This window comes from Acanthochromis polyacanthus, chromosome 2 (assembly GCF_021347895.1).
Source record: "Acanthochromis polyacanthus isolate Apoly-LR-REF ecotype Palm Island chromosome 2, KAUST_Apoly_ChrSc, whole genome shotgun sequence".
Taxonomy (NCBI): Eukaryota; Metazoa; Chordata; class Actinopteri; family Pomacentridae; genus Acanthochromis; species Acanthochromis polyacanthus.
The window spans coordinates 3,174,821-3,194,586 of record NC_067114.1 but is presented as its reverse complement, the minus strand read 5'-3'; the positions used below and the strand labels follow the sequence as shown (position 1 = coordinate 3,194,586).

General features: G+C 39.6%; 1 protein-coding gene across 1 annotated transcript in view; it reads left to right on the top strand.

Annotated features, from left to right (window-relative positions):
• Window positions 1-19,242, top strand: part of LOC110963219 (mothers against decapentaplegic homolog 6-like) — a 36,497-nt gene extending 17,255 nt beyond the window's left edge. Inside the window, exon 4 of the mRNA XM_022211461.2 lies at window positions 18,252-19,242. Coding sequence (XP_022067153.1) covers window positions 18,252-18,928 — 677 coding nt within the window. The 3' untranslated portion in view covers window positions 18,929-19,242. The remainder of the gene's footprint in view (window positions 1-18,251) is intronic.
• Window positions 19,243-19,766: the final 524 nt, after the last annotated feature.

Genomic DNA, 19,766 nt, shown 5'->3' with positions numbered 1-19,766 from the left:
AATCAGAATCAGAATATTTATTGTCATTGTCACAAGGACAACGAAATTACGCTCGGAGCATCCATACAACAGAGTTGATAAGTGCAAAAAAAAAGACCTCACAGTAATAAATATCATAAATAGTCCAGTACTCACAATAATAAATACTAAATACCGTAAATCACCCTGTGCAACAAAGACATAACCGTTGGGGAAGAAGGATCACGAGAGAGGGGGGTGGTGAATAGTAACAATCTGCAACTATGCAAACCAGATCAGATTTATAATTGGTGGGTGTGGTTATTGTCCGTGAGAATGGGGGAGCAGAGAGGGGAGAGGGGCAGAATTGAGTAGCCTCACAGCCTGTGGATACAGACTGTTGGCCAGTCTTGCAGTTTTGGCCTGTATGGACCTGTACCTCCTCCCTGAAGGCAGCAGGTGGAAAAGGTGGTGAGCAGGATGGTGCTGGTCTCGCATGATGTTGCGCACTCTCCTCAAGCAGCGGGCGGAGAAGATGGTGTTGATCTCAGGGAGAGTAGTTCCAATGATTCTCTCCGCAGCATTGACCACCCGCTGGAGAGCCTGTTGGTCAGCCTTAGTGCAGCTGGAGAACCACACTAAGAACCCATATGTCAGAACACTATTGATGGCACAGTTGTAAAAGTTCACCATCGAAGGTCTGGGGATGCGAGTGCTCCTCAGCTTCCTCAGGTAATAGAGGCGTTGCTGTGCCTTGCCCACCGCTGTGGCAACGTGGTCACTCCAGCACAGGTCCTCAGTCAGTATTACTCCCAGGAATTTGAAACTTCTCACCCTCTCCACCACATCGTTGCCTATAAAGAGCGGTTGGTGGTTGATGCGTCTTTTCCTACGGAAGTCCACCACCGTGTGAGACTCGTAGAATAAAGTGCTTTTGTTGACATATCACAATTTTAAGCTAAGATTTGGTTCATTTTGACAATTAATCCACACATTCTTTCTGCTTTTGTTGTAGTTTCAATCAAAAAGAAACAAAACACGCCTTTCATGCCCACTCAAGTTTGGAGTCAGAGATTTAAATTAGTGCTGATGATTAAAACTTTTAGTCAGATTAATCACAGGGTTGCTGTGGATTAATTTCAATCCATCATGATTAAATAAAATTCATTTTCAAGCTACATTAATTGCATTTCATTTTGCATCAGCAAACAGACTCAAGAAAGAAGGGAATAGGGATGTCTGGTCTTGGCTTTTTTGCCAATAACTGATATACCGATATTGTCCACCTCTGAATTTCCGATATCAACCGACACCGATATATGTGGGCTTTTAAACTAACTTTAGGTCACATCACGTATCTCCTGTGGTGGAATTAACACATCATGCCTCATTTTATTGTGATGCCCCATTGGATGCATTCTCAGATGCAACAAGGCTTTTAGATGTAAACATTGTCTGTGCAAAATAAGAAAACTATTTCAACTGAAGTTATGGAAAAAAATGCCATATTTATGCCTTTTTTAAAAAAGATATAGTATCAAACAGCAGTTCACACTCTCCCTCCCTCTGACTCTGCAAAAAGCCAGCGAAATTCAGGCATTATTTTATCGGTTTTCTTGATAGGCAAAACAAGCGATCACGATATTGAACGATATTACATTTTTATGCCAATATCGGGCCAATATCGGGCCCATATTATCAGACATCCCTAGAAATATATAAATATATATATATAGTCTACTTGGACAACGTGCCCGAAATGTGTTGCTAGAGATGTTTCAGGTACTTTGAGTCATTCTCTGCTGCAGATGGGTTAATTGCTTTAAAATTTTTATCAAATTAATCATGATGATGGATTAATTCCACATTAACACTTTAATTTAAACAGCCCTAGTTTAAATCAAATTTAATATCTACAAAATGTGCCAAACGGCAAACACATTTTCAGGGTAGATCTACGACGTTATTGTGCAGCGCTCTTGTCACCTCCCTCCTATGCGAGTTATGTATGGCGATTGTGTGTCGAGTTTTCAGCTCCCAGTCTTCCACACTGCAGCTTCACATTCAGATAATTCTCCCAAATTAAGTTTGAGAAGGAATTTCATAATTCCGTCTTCATAGTGGAACAAATGGATCTATTCCGCCAATAAATGTGTGTAATTATGTTGTGAGGAGTGAAGGCCGTGGAGTCGGACCACGTGAGGCTCAATGAGAGACTTGTCAACTTGACCCCTGTGACTGGCTGAGCGGGGGGAGGAAGTGTTGAGGAAGAGGGCCTGTCCAGGAATGTGTTGGGAGGGGAGGCTTGTCAACTACCGAGCTCTGCTGCTCTGCTTTTGTGTCTCTGCTCAGACTTTAAATAATCTTTCTTTACATGATCCATGCCACGCTAAAGGCTCGGTTATTCTGGAAGCTGCAGCCTGATTTCTGTCTTCGCAAAGCGGTGAGGAAGTGTCTTAATCGCGGCTGATTTTTCCGCCTGTTGCAGTGCCATTCGTGTCTCTGGTGTCTCTGTAGAAACATATAGGGTTGCATGTATAGGAGCTGTAAGAGCTGTGACTGAGCTGCTGTGTTTGTCAATAAGGAAGACGGCGTGGAGCAGGCTGGGAAAAAAAATAGACTAGAATAGACGGCGGATTAGCTCATCAGCCATTTTCAGCGCAAACGTCGATTGTGATGTGATCAATCACAGGACTGTCTGTCATAAATTATAGGAATGAACACATGCTTGCTCGCCGAGCCGCGCTTGACAACCCACGGCAACGAATTTAATTTTCTGCCAGGGTGGGTCTAGTTACCCTCCATAAGGCTCAAGGTTGGATGCTCCTAAAACTGGCCGGACCAATCACCATGAAGTGTAGAGTCAGAAGGCGGGCGTAACTAAGTGACGACAGAGGCGTGACGATTCTGACAGAAACAACCGGAAACAACTAGCCTAGCCGCGCTAGACAACCCATGGCAACGAATTTAATTCTCTGCCGGGGTCGACAACAAAAACGACAACAGTCGTTGAGCTCCATTAGCACCGACTCTGAATAATCTTTCTGTTAACATGTCTGTAATATACTTGAGCTTCACCCATTGACTGTATAAATAAGGCTTCACCGAACTCCCGCATCCTCCGATTTCCGGCGCTCTAGGAGCCTATTCGTTGCGCTGATTGGTTGTATACCTACCCAATTGCTGCAGAGTGATTTGAAAGACAACCTTTTAGCCCGCCTCCCTCCCTGTCGAGCGGTCCTAGACCCTTGCGTCTTCAGAACATGGGTCTGGCGCGGCTAGGCTACATGCTTGCTGAAAGAAAGCATGAAAACTGCACAGAGAAACCAGTGCTCATATTTTATCATATCCTACCACCTGAAACCACCTGCTGTCATCCCATGCAGTTTCTGTGCGTGTATATTTTTCCTCATTTTTCACTGCAATATAAAATCCTGCACCTCTATGGAAACAGAACAACCATAGCTTGAAGTATTGAGAACTCAGAAACATCTTCTGTTCAGTTTGACACAAAGTTATAAAATCGTAAATCAGATAAAAGCAAAAATGAAAGTTGAATTTTTTTCGGTTACTAGTTTTACAGAAATTGAAAAAAACTGCAACCCTTTTCCAAAACGCCTAGAGGTGTAAAGCAGAAATAGTAGCCCTAAAAACTATAAAATATAAGTCGTAAAATATCAAATCTGGTTCTGTATTTGTCTCCGATCTGATTTGCATAAACACCCTGCAGTTCAACTGAAAAAGCCCAGCAGTTTCTGACTACAGATGTGCTGAAGAATAAAAAAAATTAGTTTTTTTTCTACAGAATCTGAGTACATGGTTTATTTTTGGTGAATTTTTAAAGTAAACACGAGAAATAATAACAACTTGATTTATGTAGCACCCAAAAACATGTAAATCCCACTGTTGCAGAAATACATCAATTTTACTTTATAAAAATATTATTTTCCATTATATATCTATATATATATTTATTTTTTTCTCGTTTTCCTTTTTTTGCTCATTTTCTTCTATATTTGTGTTCATATATTATTATTATTATTTTGTTTATTTTTGCTTATTTTTTCCTAAATTTGGGTTTATAGATATATATAATTTTTTGGTTAATTTATTTGCTATTTTTCTATATTTGGGTTCATATATGAACTGAACTGAACTTCATATATTATTATTATTATGTTTAATTTTTTGTCCATTTTTTTCTAAAGAACAAGAACAGCGTTCACAAAGTGCTTTGACAGTTTAAACATGCCACACAGATCCAATCAAACAAGCTGCAGGAGACAAGTCAGAGCAGTCAATTAATATAAAGAGTAAAAATGACAATAAATTAAATGAATAATTGGCTTGATTAGCATGGAGCTCAAACAGAACCAGGCAGTTTGAAAATTAAAGAACAAAATTGAGGGTTGAAATTAAAAGTAAAAAAAATAATAATAATCGGGAATTAAAGAAATAGAGAGACGACCTCACAATAAAAGAACCAGGCAGCTAAAAGTAAAATAAAACCAGAGAGAACTTCTAAAATAAACTGGACATAATACAGAATAAAACACTAAAACTAAATACAGCTAAACGTAAACCTCAGAAGTGAGTTTCAATGAAGTACTGTGACTTTAAGCTTAGATCTGGTTAATTTTCTCCATGCCACAGATGAGCAGTTAAAGTCTAAAACCTGACGATTCTTTCTGTTTCTGCACATTCAGCCTCTGATTAATGGTGTCATTTTGGCGTTTCTTTTTTAAAAACAACACGCCTTTCAAACCTTCAGGGGGTCCAGAGGGTAAAAGAATCCAAATTCGCTGCGATTATTACAAGTTTTACTGCAGGAGAATTTCCTCAACGACCGCGTGAACTCCTTCTACGTGGATGATATAAGACATGACAGCAGGGTTGTCCTGTGAATGCAACGAAGCAAAACCTGAGACATTCCTGGGCTTGGAGCTGTTTGAAGCTCAGCAGCAGAAACGCAGGAAGCCGCCTACTTTCCCTCTTCCTTTCTGGAGCGGCTTTCCAAACTGCCTCTGAAACACGTCTTACCAGGAATTCCACAGCGACGCCACGGCCGCTTTCCTGAAAGTCGGCCGGGTTCGGGGGGGAACGTGTCCGGCCGGCGCTGCACATTTGTGTTTCTTGTGTTGTTGAATGCAAAACATCCACAGTTTCACGGTCGCTCCATCACAAGATCACTTCACACACTGGAAAAAAAACAAGAAAATAAACTTATTTCAAGAAACTTTTACCTTGAAATAAGTTAAAAAATCTGTCAATAGAACAAGTGGAAAATGGCTTGGTAAGACTTCTTGAAATAAGATCTGATATTTAGAATCTTCAGATCTTAAAATTAGCTGTGAAAATTTATTTTAAGCTCTATTTTACCAGGATTGTCTTAAATTAGCTAGACAAGCTAAAAAAAAAAGCAGTTTTTCACTCAAAAATAGATTTTCGCTTACAGGTAACCTCCTAATTTGACATGTATTAACCCTCCTGCTGTCTTTACTTACGGGCACCAAAAAATATTGTTTCCTTGTCTGAAAAAAAAAATCAACCAAAAAAAATTCAGCAAAAAAATCCCCAAATTTCTGAAAATTTGCAAACATTTAGGATGAAAATTGCAATAATTCCTTAAAAGTCTTTTTTTTAAATCCCCCAAATTTGGCAAGAAAATTCTTGTAAATATTTTCAAAAATATGAGTAAAAATCTTCCAAAAAAATCCTAAAAATATCTAAAGTGATTCCATATATATATATATATATATATATATATATCAGTAAAACTTCTAATATTTGCTTTAAGAACATTCACAAAAAAATCTGCCAAAATCCAGCGAATTTCGCTGGATTTTGGCAGATTTTTTTGTGAATGTTCTTAAAGAAACATTTTTAACATTTTTTTTCCACCCAAAAATGTTTAAAATTTCCCAAAAATGTAGAAAATGTGGATATCAGAAGTTTCACTGTGAAAATATATACATTTTCCCACATTTTCAAACTTTAAAACGGATCAATTTTGACCCGCAGGACGACACGAGGGTTAAAGTTATTGACTTTTAAAAATTCAACTCAAAACAGGATAATTTCAGATTGTTTGACTTAAGATATTTAAGATGCTTTGTCCTAAAACAAGTCCCTCCATGTTGCTAAAATGTCACTTAAGTGAATTTTTCTTAAATTAAGTGGGATGAGACATTTAGACTAAAAATAAGACAAACAGACTTGGTATGATTTTGAGTTTTTTGCAGTGCAATGGAAAAAGAAGGAAAGTGCATGAGTGTGTGTGTGTAAGAATGTGTGTGTGAGTGTGAGTGTGTGTGTGAGTGAGCGAGGGCCCGTTGCGTTGGACTGTAAAGGCCGTGTCTGGCGATAAGGCAGGCCGCTGATGGCAGAGATAGTGGAGACGCCAGCTTAAATGTGGCCTGCTGCTGGATTGAAGTTGCCCTGTAATGATAGTTGTCTCAAACAACATAGAATCTACCATTTCTAGCCAGAGAGGGGTGTTGCTTTTTTTTCCCCTCACTCGATTTTATTCCCGCTGTTTTTTTAAAAAAGACGTTTTTGCAGGAAATGTGAGGAATCAAAACAAAGCATCTCAGAGGCGACCGACAACGATCAGCGGCTGAATTCTGTCCTCCCCTCTCGTCCCTCTGTCCCCCTCCTTTGCTCTCCCTCCTCCTCACCCACCCACCCACTTCTTTCAGCACAGTGGAAGAGTCTAATAACTGGAGGGGAATCTAATCCTTGGCACTGGATGAAAGACGAGGGTCTCCCCTCCCTCGCTCTCTTTTCTCACAGTCTTTCTCTCTCTTCATTTTTTCCGTGGATGCTGGTTATGCTTGGCAGGTTCTCGCTGCCTCTCGTTCTCCCTCTTTCACCCACTCCCTCTCTTTCTCTCTTCTCTTTTTTTCTGTTAGTTTTCCTCCCAAAATTTATTCCTTTCCGTGCAGGTCGAGGTTGCAGGGTGAAGCTTCCAGTTTAAAAGAATAGTTTGAAATTATGTGAAACAAGCATGAGAATTTCCAATCACGTTCACGTTTTTCTGTTTCATATGAATCTGCAGCTATAAGTTAAACCAGGGGTGTCAAAATCAATTTAGCTCAGGGACCAGTAAAATGACAGCGTAATAGCCAATAAATAACCACAACTCCTAATTGTTCCTTTGTTTTGGTGCAAAAAAAGTACATTTTGAAACTTCACATTTAAGGAATTCTTTTTTTTTAACAAAACATTATGAACAACCTGAAATTTCTGAAGAAAAACAAATTCAATTTCAAATCAAAATGACAAAAGTCAGACGAAAAAGACAACAACAAAAACAAGACAAAATATTCCAAAACACGAGACAAAAAATGAGACAAGACACAAAACAGACAAAAATTTGACAAAAAAGTTAGACAAAAAAATGGACAAATGAGGCAAAAAATTACACAAATGACACCACCAAAAATGACGAGAAGAAAAACATGAAACAACAAAAACATGACACAAAACAACCAATCAAGCAAAACACAAAGTGACAAAAATCTGACAAAACACAAGCGAGACAAAAAAACGAAACACAAAACGACAAAAACATGAGACTAAAGTCAGACAAAAAAGACAAAAACTTACACAAAAAAGACAAAATATTACAAAAGTGAGACACAAAACAACGAAAGAACATTGAGCCATCGAGTATTTTACTTAACAACTTGTCATGGTCTAGCCCAGCCGCGCTAGACCCATGTTCTGAAGACACAAGGGTCTAGGGAAGCTCGACAGGGAGGGAGGCGGGCTAAAAGGTTGTCTTTCAAATCACTCTGCAGCAATTGGGTAGGTATACAACCAATCAACACAACGAATAGGCTGACGGAGTTCCTAGAGCGCCGGCAGATTGTGGCTAAGTCCCATTAGCTTCCCAACCAGCGGAGCCAACTGGTATATTAAGGATTTGCCATATCCCGTCGGCTTAAGTCCAAATACGTCTTTCTTCTCAGTGAAACACTTCAGTGCCGTCCTTTGTTTATCTTTCAAGTTGAATTTTAGCTTCAAATCTTTAAGGGCTGTGGCCAAAGCCGAGTTGAAAGATAATTGTTTATTGTGCGCCGGTTGTTTCTGTCAGAATCGTCACGCCTCTGTCGTCACTTAGTTACGCCCGCCTTCTGACTCTACACTTCATGGTGATTGGTCCGGCCAGTTTTAGGAGCATCCAGCCTCGAGTCTTATGGAGGGTAACTAGACCCACCCTGGCAGAGAATTAAATTCGTTGCCGTGGGTTGTCTAGCGCGGCTAGGCTAGTCATGGTCTAGAAATGATTTTAAATTTATAGTTTTATTAATTTACAATCTGCAGTTAATGTCTGTAATTTTTGCACTTTGAGGGCCGGATTGGACCCTCTGGAGGACCGCTTTTGGCCCACGGGCCTCATGTTTGACACCCCTGAGCTAAACCATCAAGACTAAAACAGGGAAACACCTCGTCTGGCTCCGTCCAGACCTAATCGTCCACCTGTTGGCACCTTTAAAGCTCACTAATTAACACGTCGTTTAAAATGTGCAGAAGGTAAAGTGTAAAAATAACCCACTCAGGGTCTTGTCAGGAGACATCAAAGAGGAGGTTTATGGATGTGGTTAAAGCAGACATGAAGGTAGTTGGTCTGAGAGAAGAGGATGCAGAAGACAGGGTTAGATGGAGGCATTTGATTCGCTGTGGCGACCCCTGAAGGGAAAAGCCGAAAGGAAAAGAAGAAGAAGGTCTCGTTAGCAGACTCCAGGAAGTCTTGTCTCCTGGCAAATAAATAATCCGCCACACGGCCGTCCATAAAACCACAAATTGTTGTTTCTGCACTTTGGTTTCTGTGCAGATTCAACAAAAGAGAGCCATCATGTGGAACAGATGTTTTTACCGTTTGTCCGATCTAAAGGGAACATTTATGGGAAGCTAATCCGACGATCTGCGGATCATGTTGGTCTCCTGAAACTATTTCTTTAATACACATCTCCTGTGACCAGAGGAGGAAAAGAAAAAGGAAAGATGGACGTTGGCGTTTGAAGGTTCGACAGTCTATAGCAGAGGCGTCAAACTCATCTCAGTTCAGGTTCCACATTCAGCCCAGTTTCATCTCCGGTGAACCAGTAAAATCAAAACATAATAACCTATAAATAACCACAACTCCTAATGTTTGCTTTGCTTTAGTGCTGAATTATTTTTCAGCAAAACATCATGAACAACCTGAATTTTTTAAAAGTAGAATAAATTCCACCCCAGGCGAGACAAAAAAAACCCCCACAAAACGACAAAAACGCTACACAAAACAACCAACAAAGCAAAATGCAAAGGGACAAAAATAAGATAAGTTCAATTTCAAAAATATTGTGCCTCACTTTATCACATACAGTGTCTACAGAGGCACAAACATCTGGAACTGAACAATATAATGTTTTACTTTATGATCAAAATGACAATAAAAGACAAAAAAACACAAAATATTACAAAAATGAGACACAAAGCGACAAAAAATGGACAAACGACACAAGCAAGACAGAAAAAACAACGAATAAAGCGAAACACAAAATTATTTTAAAAACAGACAAAAACACAAGCGAGACAAAAAGGAAACAAAATGACAAAAACATGAGACAAACAACAAAAGTCTGACAAAAACACGACAAAAATGACAAAAGCGAGACACAAAATGACAAAACCAAGTAACAAAATGACCAAAAATGAGACAAACGACACGAAACAAAACAAGAGACAAAAAATTAGACAAAAAAGATTTAAAGCACAAAAAATGGACAAACAACACAAACTCAACAAAGAAAGACACAAAACGACAAAATCGCTGCACAAAACAATGAATAAAGCAAAACAGAAATTGACTAAAATAAGAAAAACACAAGCGAGACAAAAAGGAAACACAAAACGACAAAAATGAGAAACAAAATGACAAAAACACGAGACAAACGACAAAAGTCAGACGAAAAAGCAACAAAAGCAAGACAAAACAGAAGAACAATGAGCAATATTTTACTTTATCAAAACAACAAAAGTGAGAAACAAAGCGACTAAATAGACAAACGGCACAAGCGAGACAAAGTGGAAACAAGACAAAAACGTGAGACAAACGATGAAAGAAGTCAGAAAGAAGCAGACAAAAAACAACAAAAACGAGACAAAATATTACAAAAATGAGACATACAACGACAAAAGAACAATGAACAATCTAGTATTTTACTTGTCATGGTCTCGAAATTATTTTAAATGTATCGTTTTACTAATTTACAATCTGCAGTTAATGTCTTCTCTGTAATTTTTACACTTTGAGGGCCGGATTGGACCCTCTGGAGGACCGCTTTTGACCCACGGGCCTCATGTTGGACACCCCTGGTCTGTGGGGACGAAGCTCACCTTTGATTGCCGCTGCTTTTTTTTAAGAACCAGAATCCATACTTTTAGATTCTTGCGATGTGATTACAGTCAGGCATCCCTTTCATGTCCCACTTATCTCGCTCAGGCCATGGATTAAAACAACAACTGTGCAGCTTTGGTGGGCGTTCTCCTTTAGATTGGCACTAAGAGACAGTGATTCTGAAATGAAATAACAAAGGCTACTTATCTAATTGGTAAACAGAGCTGTTAAAAGGCGGTCGGCTTAAACGCTTGCAGGTCGTGGTAATTGCTGCCAGCCGTGGCGTTCAGATGCAGGCATGCAGGCCGACACACGCAGCCTCCGACTTCCTCCGCTGCAGCATAAACACGCCGATAACCTCTGGGCTCAACCCCTTTAAAAATTCCATTGAACAAGTCGGCCGCCTTCCTCCTCCTCCTTCCTTCTTCTCTGCTCTCCTTCGTCATTCTCCCACCAGCTCCTTCTACCTTTTAGCTCAGGGGTGTCCAACATGAGGCCCGTGGGCCAAAAGTGGTCCTCCAGAGGGTCCAATCCGGCCCTCAAAGTGGAAAAATTCCAGAGAAGACATTAACTGCAGATTGTAAATTTGTAAAACTGTAAATTTAAAATCATTTCTAGACCATGACAAGTTGTTTAGATCATAAAGTAAAATACTAGATTGTTCATTGTTCTTTTGTGTCTCGTTTTTGTAATATTTAGTCTTTTTTGTTTCATGTTTTTGGCGTTTTGTTTCCTTTTCGCTTCGCCTGTGTTTTTTTGTCATTTTGTGTTTTGCATGAATCGTTGTTTTGTGTATCTTCTGTCATTTTTGGTGTCATTTGTGTAATTTTTTGTCTCAGTTTTGCCATTTGCCCAATTTTTTTGGCACTTTGTATCTTTTTTGTCTCATTTTTAGTTGCTTTGCGTCTCTGTTTTGTTATTTTGCATCTAATTTTTGTAAGATTTTGTCTTTTTTGTTTTTTGTCTGACTTGTCCCATGTTTTGTTTCTCGATTTTGTTGTTTTGTGTTTCCTTTTTGTCTCACTTGTGTTGTCTCATTTTTGTCATGTTGTGTTTTGCTTTATTTGTTGTTTTGTGCTTTGTTTGTGTCATCTTGTGTTTTTGTCTCGTTTTTGTCGTTTGACTATTTTTTGTTTCTGTAACTTTTTGTCTTTTTGTCAGACTTTTGCCATTTGTCTCATACTTTTGCCGTTTTGTTCCTCGTTTTTGTCATTTTGCGTTTCCTTTTTGTCTTGTGTTGTCTACTTTTTCTCATTTTGTTTCTCACTTGTCATTTTTGTCTCATTTTTGTTTTGTTTCATGACAAAACAATAAAAGTCAGACAAAGAAAAAACAACAACAAAAGCAAAACAAAATATTACAAAATGGGATACTAAATGACAAAAGCACGAAACAAAATGACAGAAAAAGAGACAAAAAATTAAGACAAAAAAGTTACAAAGTGATAAATAATGGACAAACGAGACAAAAATGACAAAAGCGTGAAGCAAAACGACAAAAACGTGAAATAAAAAACAAAAACAAGACAAAATATTACAAACATGAGACATAAAACAACAAAAGAACAATCTAGTATTTTACTTTATGATCAAAACAACTGGTCATGGTCTAGAAATGATTTTAAATTTATATTTTTACTAATTTATAATCTGCAGTTAATGTCTTCTCTGGCCGTGGGCCGGATTGGACTTTCTGGCGGGCCGGTTTTGGCCCACAGGCCGCATGTTTGACACCCTTGCTGTCGATGCTGCCTCTCTGTGTGCAGTGACTACTGAATGCATCAGGGACTTGAAAGTCGGGGTTTAATGCTTTATAATCTGTGGCATCATTCATTATATGATAGAAGAGTTCTGTGTCTAAAAAACCCTGAAAAGTCCCAGTTTGTTTTATGTCTTCTTTGGGAATTAATTTGATCGCGAGCTCGTAAAGTCTCCCTGTGTTTCCCCAGACATGTTTGTGTTGCCTTATTACAGGGAAGAGCACGGCTTGTAAAAGTGTGCGAGCTTTGTGCGTGTGTTTGTGTACATGTGTGTGTTGGAGGGAGATAGAGTGGGAGAAAAAAGAAAGAGCGAGATCCTGCTAGCTGAGCAGCCTGCTCTCTTATTGGAGAGCTGTAAAAAGTCCAGACCGCAGGAGTTGCCAGCCTGGAATTCACTAATGACACACGTGGGCCTCAGATGAGAAGTGTGTGTGTGTGTGTGTGTGTGTGTGTGTGTGTGTGTGTGTGTGTGTGTGTGTGTGTGTGTGTGTGTGTGTGTGTGTGTGTGTGTGTGTGTGTGTGTGTGTGTGTGTGTTACAGTCTTTTCAGTTTGGATCATAAAGTAAAATACTAGATTGTTTGTTGTTATTTTGTCATTTTATGTCTCATTTTTTTGTAATATTTTCTCTCATGCTTTTGTCCTTTTGTTTATTGTTTTTGTTTTTTTGTGTCATTTGTGTTGTTGGTCTGTTTTTTCCCCCCAGTTTTGTTTCTTGCTTTTGTCATTTGTCAATTTTTTTGTCATTTTGTAACCTTTTTGTCTAATTTTTTGCCTGGTTTTTGTTTTGTTTTGTGTCATTTGGCTTATTTTATTTAATTTTGTGTCTCAATTTTGGAATATTTTTCCTTTTTTTGTTGTTTTTTTGTCTGACTTTTGTCATTTGTCTCATTTTTTGTTATTTTGTAACTTTTGTCTAATTTTTTGTCTGTTTTTTGTTTTGTGTCATTCGACTTATTTTATTTTATTTTGTGTCTCAATTTTGGAATATTTTTCCTTTTTTGTTATTTTTTGTCTGACTTTTGTCGTTTGTCTCATTTTTGTCATTTTGTAACTTTTTGTCAAATTTTTTGTCTCTTTTGTTTTGTTTTCATGTCATAGAATGCTTTTATTGTTTTGTAGTTTGTTTTTGTCATTTTGTGTCTCATTTTTGTAATATTTTGTCTTGTTTTTGTTTTGTCTTTTTCTGTCTGACTTTTGTCGTTTGTCTCATGTTTCATTTCTCGTTTTTTGTCGTTTAGTGGTTCCTTTTTTGTCTTATTTGTGTCATTTGTCTTATTTTGTGTTTTGCTTTATTCGTCACTTTTGTCATTTTTTATGTTGCTTGTGTCATTTGTCCATTTTTGTTGCTTTGTAACTTTTTTGTGTATTTTTTGTCTCGTTTCGTGTCATTTGTCTCATTTTGTCTTTTGCTTTTGTCATTTTGTCTCATTTTTGCAATATTTTGCCTTATTTTTGTTTTCAGTCTTTTTTCGTCTGACTTTTGTCGTTTGTATCGTGTTTTTGTCACTTTTTTGTCATTCTGTTTCTCACTTTCGTCATTATTTGTCTCGTTTGTCATTTATGTAATTTTTTGTCTTGTTTTTGTCGTTTGTCCATTTTTTTTAATCACCTTGTAACTTTTTTGTCTAACTTTTTGTCGGTTTTTCTTTTGTTTTGTGCCATTTGTCTCATTTTTTGTCATTTTGTTTCTCATTTTTGTAATATTTTGTGTGTATGCATGTTACAGTCTTTTCAGTTTGGATCTGAAGCCTCAGTGTGTGTGTGTGTGTGTGTGTGTGTGTGTGTGTGTGTGTGTGTGTGTGTGTGTGTGTGTGTGTGTGTGTGTGTGTGTGTGTGGCCCCTATCTCATCATCTATTGTGTGTGCGCTTGTGTACAAACATCCACGGCTCCTACAGATTCGCCGCCCCCCCTCCAAATGGAAAAAACATGGCCGCTGTGCAAACACGGCACACCTAGACTAATCTCGGTCCCGGTTTCACCCGAACGTTAATGGGAGGAGGGCCGCCGCGGTCCTGGCCCGGAGAGAAGAGGGGGTGATCGGTGGAAAATGAAAGGAATGGGGCCACAGGCACATGGCTCTTTAAATCCTGTGTGTCAATAGAGTCTCTGGAGCAAAATAATGGCATCACTCTGTGTGGGAGTTAATGTGAGCTGATAGCATGAGGGCCGGGGGGTCAGGGGTTCACCGGCTCGCGCTAGCTTGACAGAGAGCTGAATGCTTTCCACCCCCGACTCCCTCTCCTCCACCGCCGACCTCCTCTGCAGTTCCGGACCTGAAGGAGAGTCCTGCAGGGTGACGGTGAGGGATGTCAGCGGGCCGGAGTGGGTGATCGCTGCTGACAGTTTCAGGAGCCTTTTCAAAATACGACAAACGGGAGACGGATTAAAGAGAAAAACAGGAATGAGAAGAGGCTGAAAACGTGTCCGAGTGCAGATTTATGGACGATGGAGGGGCTCGTTTGGAAAATCTCGGCAGGTGTAAATGAGGAAAACAACCTTCTTCTTCTCCTTTTCCTCCTCCTTCTTGATCTCCCTCTTCTCCCCCTTTTCATTTTCTTCTCCTTTTGCTTTCTCCCTTGTTTTCATCTTCTTTTTCCTCCTCCTTCTCCTCCCTCTTCTACCTCCTCTCCTTGTTCTCCTTCTTCTCCTCATTTTATTCTTTGTCATCTTCTCCTTCTTCCTCTTCTTCTCCACCTTCTAATTTTCTTCTCATTCTCTTCTTTTCTCTCCTTGTTTTCTCCTCCTCCCCTTCTCCTTTTCCTGATCCTTCAATTTCTCCTTCTCCTCCTGTACCTCTTCTTTGTCTTCCCCTCCTTCTTCTCCTCCTCTTCCTTTTTCTCCTTGTTTTCTTCTTCTCCTCCTCCCTCTTCTTCTACCTCCTCTCCTCCTTCCTTTATTTTCTTCTCCTAATCCTTCCTCTTCATTTTCTTATCCACTTTCTCGTTTTCTTCTTCTCTTCCTCCTCATTCCACTTATCTTCTCCTTTCTCTCCTTGCTTTCTTCTTCTTCTCATCCCTCTTCTTCTGCCTCTTCTCCCTTTTCTCCTCCTTCCTTCATCTTCTCCTCGTTTTCTTCTTACCCTCCATCTTCTATTTCTCCTCCTCTTCCTCCCTCTACATCTTCTTCTCCACTTTCTCATTTTTTTCTTCTTCCTCTCATTGTTCTTCTTTTCTTCGTCTCCTCCTTCTCCTGCTTGGTATGTAACTCCTAAGCAGGTTTATGGATCATGTTTGTTCCTCCCTCAGTCAGACTAAATGATCTGACGTATTTCAGACACTAACAGTCGTCCCTTTCACTAAACATAGTACCTCCACCTGCACCTTCACAGGTGGACATTAGAACAAAAAAAATGCCCCAAAATGTGACAACGCTGCGGTCAGCTCCTGCTCCGTTATTCCTCTGGACATTAGGGTTGTAATTATGAGATCATAAGTCCAAATTATAACGTCTCCAGGTGTAATTGCAGCGTCCTGGTTTGTGTCTGGAGTTTTGCTTTTGGAGTGATGCGTTTCAACAGCATGATCAATTCACCAAAATAAGGAAATATGTTGTTTGTAAATAAGGTTTCATTTCTTTAAAAGGGTTTAGAGACTTGGAAATGTGATGGCAAAGAGTAACGAAGCTGTACGGGTTTTTTTTTTCTTTGTTTTCCACTGCATTTGTGGAGAATTGATTTTTTGCTGCAGTTTAAACAAGTGTTATGTTCCAGTGTTTGGTTTATTTTCTTATCCACAAGCAGAGCGGAGGTGGAGTTTGGAAGATTTGTGATGAACTATTGTGTCAGCATCATCACCTACAAACATCAATATGAGTTTTAATGAACACTAAGCCTTCATATCGTTCTGTAGTCTCGTCAAAGTCACCAGACTGCATCGACAAAAACACTAATTTTATCTTTCAGAATCCTAGAGTTGACCTTCCTTGCAGCTTCTCCTGTCTGCTTCTAGTGGTGATGTTTACTTATTCTAGACTGTATTCTCCTCTTCCTATTAGCAAATATCCCATATATTCATACTTAAATGAACCTGAACTATGATTAACCCTCCTGTTGTCCTGCGGGTCACAATTGATCCGTTTTAATGTTTAAAAATGTGGGAAAAAATATATTTTCACAGTGAAACTTCTGATGTCCACATTTTCTACATTTTTGGGAAATTTTTTAACATTTTTTGGTGGAAAAAAGAAATGTTGAAAATGTTTAAGAACATTCACATAAAAATCATCCAAAATCCAGCGAATTTCGCTGGATTTTGGGTGATTTTTATGTGAATGTTCTTAAAGAAAATATTAGAAGTTTTACTGATATATATGTCATCATTTTAGATATTTTCAGGATTTTTTTTGAAGATTTTTACTCATTTTTGAAAACATTTACAAGACTTTTTTTGCCATTTTTTTTTTTTTAAATAAAACTTTTAAAGGAAACTTTTAAGGAATTATTGGAATTTTCTTCCTGAAAGTTTTGCAAATTTCTGGAAATTTGGAGATTTTTTTTTTGCTGATTTTTGGGATTTTTTTCAGACAAGGAAACAATATTTTTTGGTACCCATAAATGAAGACAACAGGAGGGTTAAGGCAACAAACATGGAGAATAAAGAAACACTGACGCATTTTGTAGCAGTGAAAATGCACTCAATAGTCACTTATTTAATGAAATGACCTCATTAATCTTGGCTCTCCATGACACAATGTGCAGTTTTTAATATTAACCAGTGTTGGTCGAAGAAGCAACTGGAAGTTCTCTTTCAGGTTCTCGGAGACATTTCAGTTCTAAGCCTCTCAGTCAGAAACGCCTGTTGGATGAGATCTGAAACGTCTTTAGGAGCGTAGAGGAGAAGTCTAGTTGGTTTTACTGAAGGAAAACCACGACCTGGATGACGGAAAAACTGCACAAACATCAAAACCAAAATGTTTCAGTCTCACCACTCCTAGTGAAAACAGAGCATCCAAGCATTTGGCTCTGTCTTTGGCTCTGTCTCTGTACTTCCTCAACCATCCTGCTCCTCCTTACTGATGTAAACCAGGCGTAAACTAACCGTGACCCGTTGGTTTCAACGCCGAGAAAATGAAGACCGGATTTTGCTACTTCCTGGTCACCGTTTTGGATTTTTTGGAGCCAGTGATGTAAAAAGCGTCAAATAGACTGGACCGGAGAGCAACTAGGGGCAGGATTGGCTGAGGACTCTCTTATCCCGCCCACATTTTACCACAGAGGTTTCTGTTGCTGTCTATCAAGTATAGCCACGCCCCCTGGCTCCGCCAACTTTAACGATTTATTTAAAATTCAGTATTGATTTATTTTAAGATCGGCCACCTGATCTCTCATTTTGACCATGAAAACTAACGGGAAAAAAATCCTGAGCTGTAGAAAATCAGTCTATCAAATTTTATTTTCTCCAAAAATGAATTGGGGTCTATGGAGAAAAAGCTGTTTGGAGCCAACCCTAGTGGATGGCGTGATATTGCAAGTTTTTGACACTTCCGGGTTGGCTTTAACCTTGCCAGCAAGTTGATTTCTCGCGATATTTGTGAGTTCACAAATCTCTCAAGAAACCATCTTGCTCCGCTCCTGCATTCACTGTTCGTACAGAGCCAAGTTGGCACGGGCCAATCACGCAGCAGTATTCGTGTGTGGGGCGGGATATCCGGGTGTGAAGACGACACCAAGCGCCAGTAGATCAAAACAAACACGGCAACGGAGGACAACGATCGTGTCGATGCTGCTATTAATTCAGTTTTAGCCGAATCTCCTATCGCTTCTTTGAAGGAAGAACGAGAGGCGCTTTGCGCATTTCTGGATGGTAAAGATGTTTGTGCTTTTTACCTAGGGGTTTTGGTAAGAGTTTAATCTACCAATTGGCTCCGCTCATTGTGAAGATCCCGCGATTGGCTAAATACAAACCTGTCAGAGGCGGGACATACTGTTGCACTGTCCAATCCGTGCCTCTTTCCTCTGAACGGATTTACATGGAGCGGTCCCAGATTGATATTGTGGAGTACTATCAAGTACTACACAATTGTTAATCTGGCTATTGCCAGGTTAGGTTGGCTTCAATTCTGGAGCCAGATGGTACGTCCACTATATATACAGTCTATGATGTAAACCAAAGCAGACACTAACTCTTCCTCCTCTCCTCTTCCTCAGACACTGGTACCTCCCTCGGCTCCTCCAGCTCCGGCGGCCATCGCTCTCACTGGTGCAGCGTCGCCTACTGGGAGCAGCGAACCCGCGTGGGTCGCCTCTATCCCGCCTACGAGCCCTCGCTCAGTATCTTCTATGACCTACCTCAGGGCACCGGCCTCTGCCTCGGCCAGCTCCAAGCCAACGCCTACCACAGTCGCCGTGACGACCCGGGCGGTCACGGCTCGTCGGGCCTCCACGGACACGGAGGCGGAGGGAGCAGCAGCAGCAGCGTGCAGCAGATTCGCAGTAAAATCGGCTTCGGCATCGTGCTGAGTCGTGAGCCGGACGGAGTCTGGGTGTACAACCGCAGCCAGCACCCGGTGTTCGTGCACTCGCCCACCCTGGACCCGCCCAGCGCTCGAGGACTGAGCGTGAAGCGGGTGATGCCGGGCTTCTCCCTCAAGGTGTTCGACTACGAGTGCTCCAGCTGGATGGCGGAGCACGGCGTGAAGCCCGAGAGCCAGGAGGGGCCCTGGGACCCCCACAGTGTTCGCATCAGTTTCGCTAAAGGATGGGGCCCCTGCTACTCCAGACAGTTCATCACCTCCTGCCCCTGCTGGCTGGAGGTGCTGCTCAACAACCACAGATGGCACACAGACGTTCAGACTCACAGGAGGCGTCCTGACCCAGTATCCTAATTGTAATCTACCTAGATTTAATATAAAATTTATATATTATATAAAGTATATTATACATGTAAATACTTGAGTCATTTTTACGATGCAATTATTTATGTATAGTGTAATGTGTATATGGACAAAATAAAAAGGAACAACAATATGCACTTTTGATTCGCTATATGCATTACAGATTCTCAGTGTCATTTTGCAGAAACATAAACATAAACTGTAAAAAGAGAAAGACAAAGCTGGTTTATGTTCTCATGATTTAGCATTTCCATCAAGAAGTATGCCACACACACATTGTCAATAAAGTATTTGTATTAAATGAAGCTTTCTGTGGTGGACTTGAGTGCTTTTATCAGAGATTCGGTGATTTAATCCTCCTGTTGTCTTCATTTACGGGCACCAAAAAATATTGTCTCCTTGTCTGAAAAAACTTCAAAGACTCAGCAAAAAATCCCCCAAATTTCTGAAAATTTGCAAAACCTTCAGGAAGAAAATTCAAATAATTCCTAAAGTTTTATTTTTTTTAAAAATCCCAAAATTTGGCAAGAAAATTCTTGTAAATATTTTCAAAAATGAGTAAAAATCTTACAAAAAAATCCGAAGTAAATACATATATACACACGTGGACAAAATTGTTGGTACCCCTCAGTTAAAGAAGGAAAAACCCACAATTCTCACTGAAATCACTTGAAACTCACAAAAGTAACAATAAATAAAAATTTATTGAAAATTAAATAATCAAAAACAGCCATTACTTTTGAATTGTTGATTAACATAATTATTTAAAAAAACAAACTAATGAAACAGGCCTGGACAAAAATGATGGTACCTCTATAAAAGATTGAAA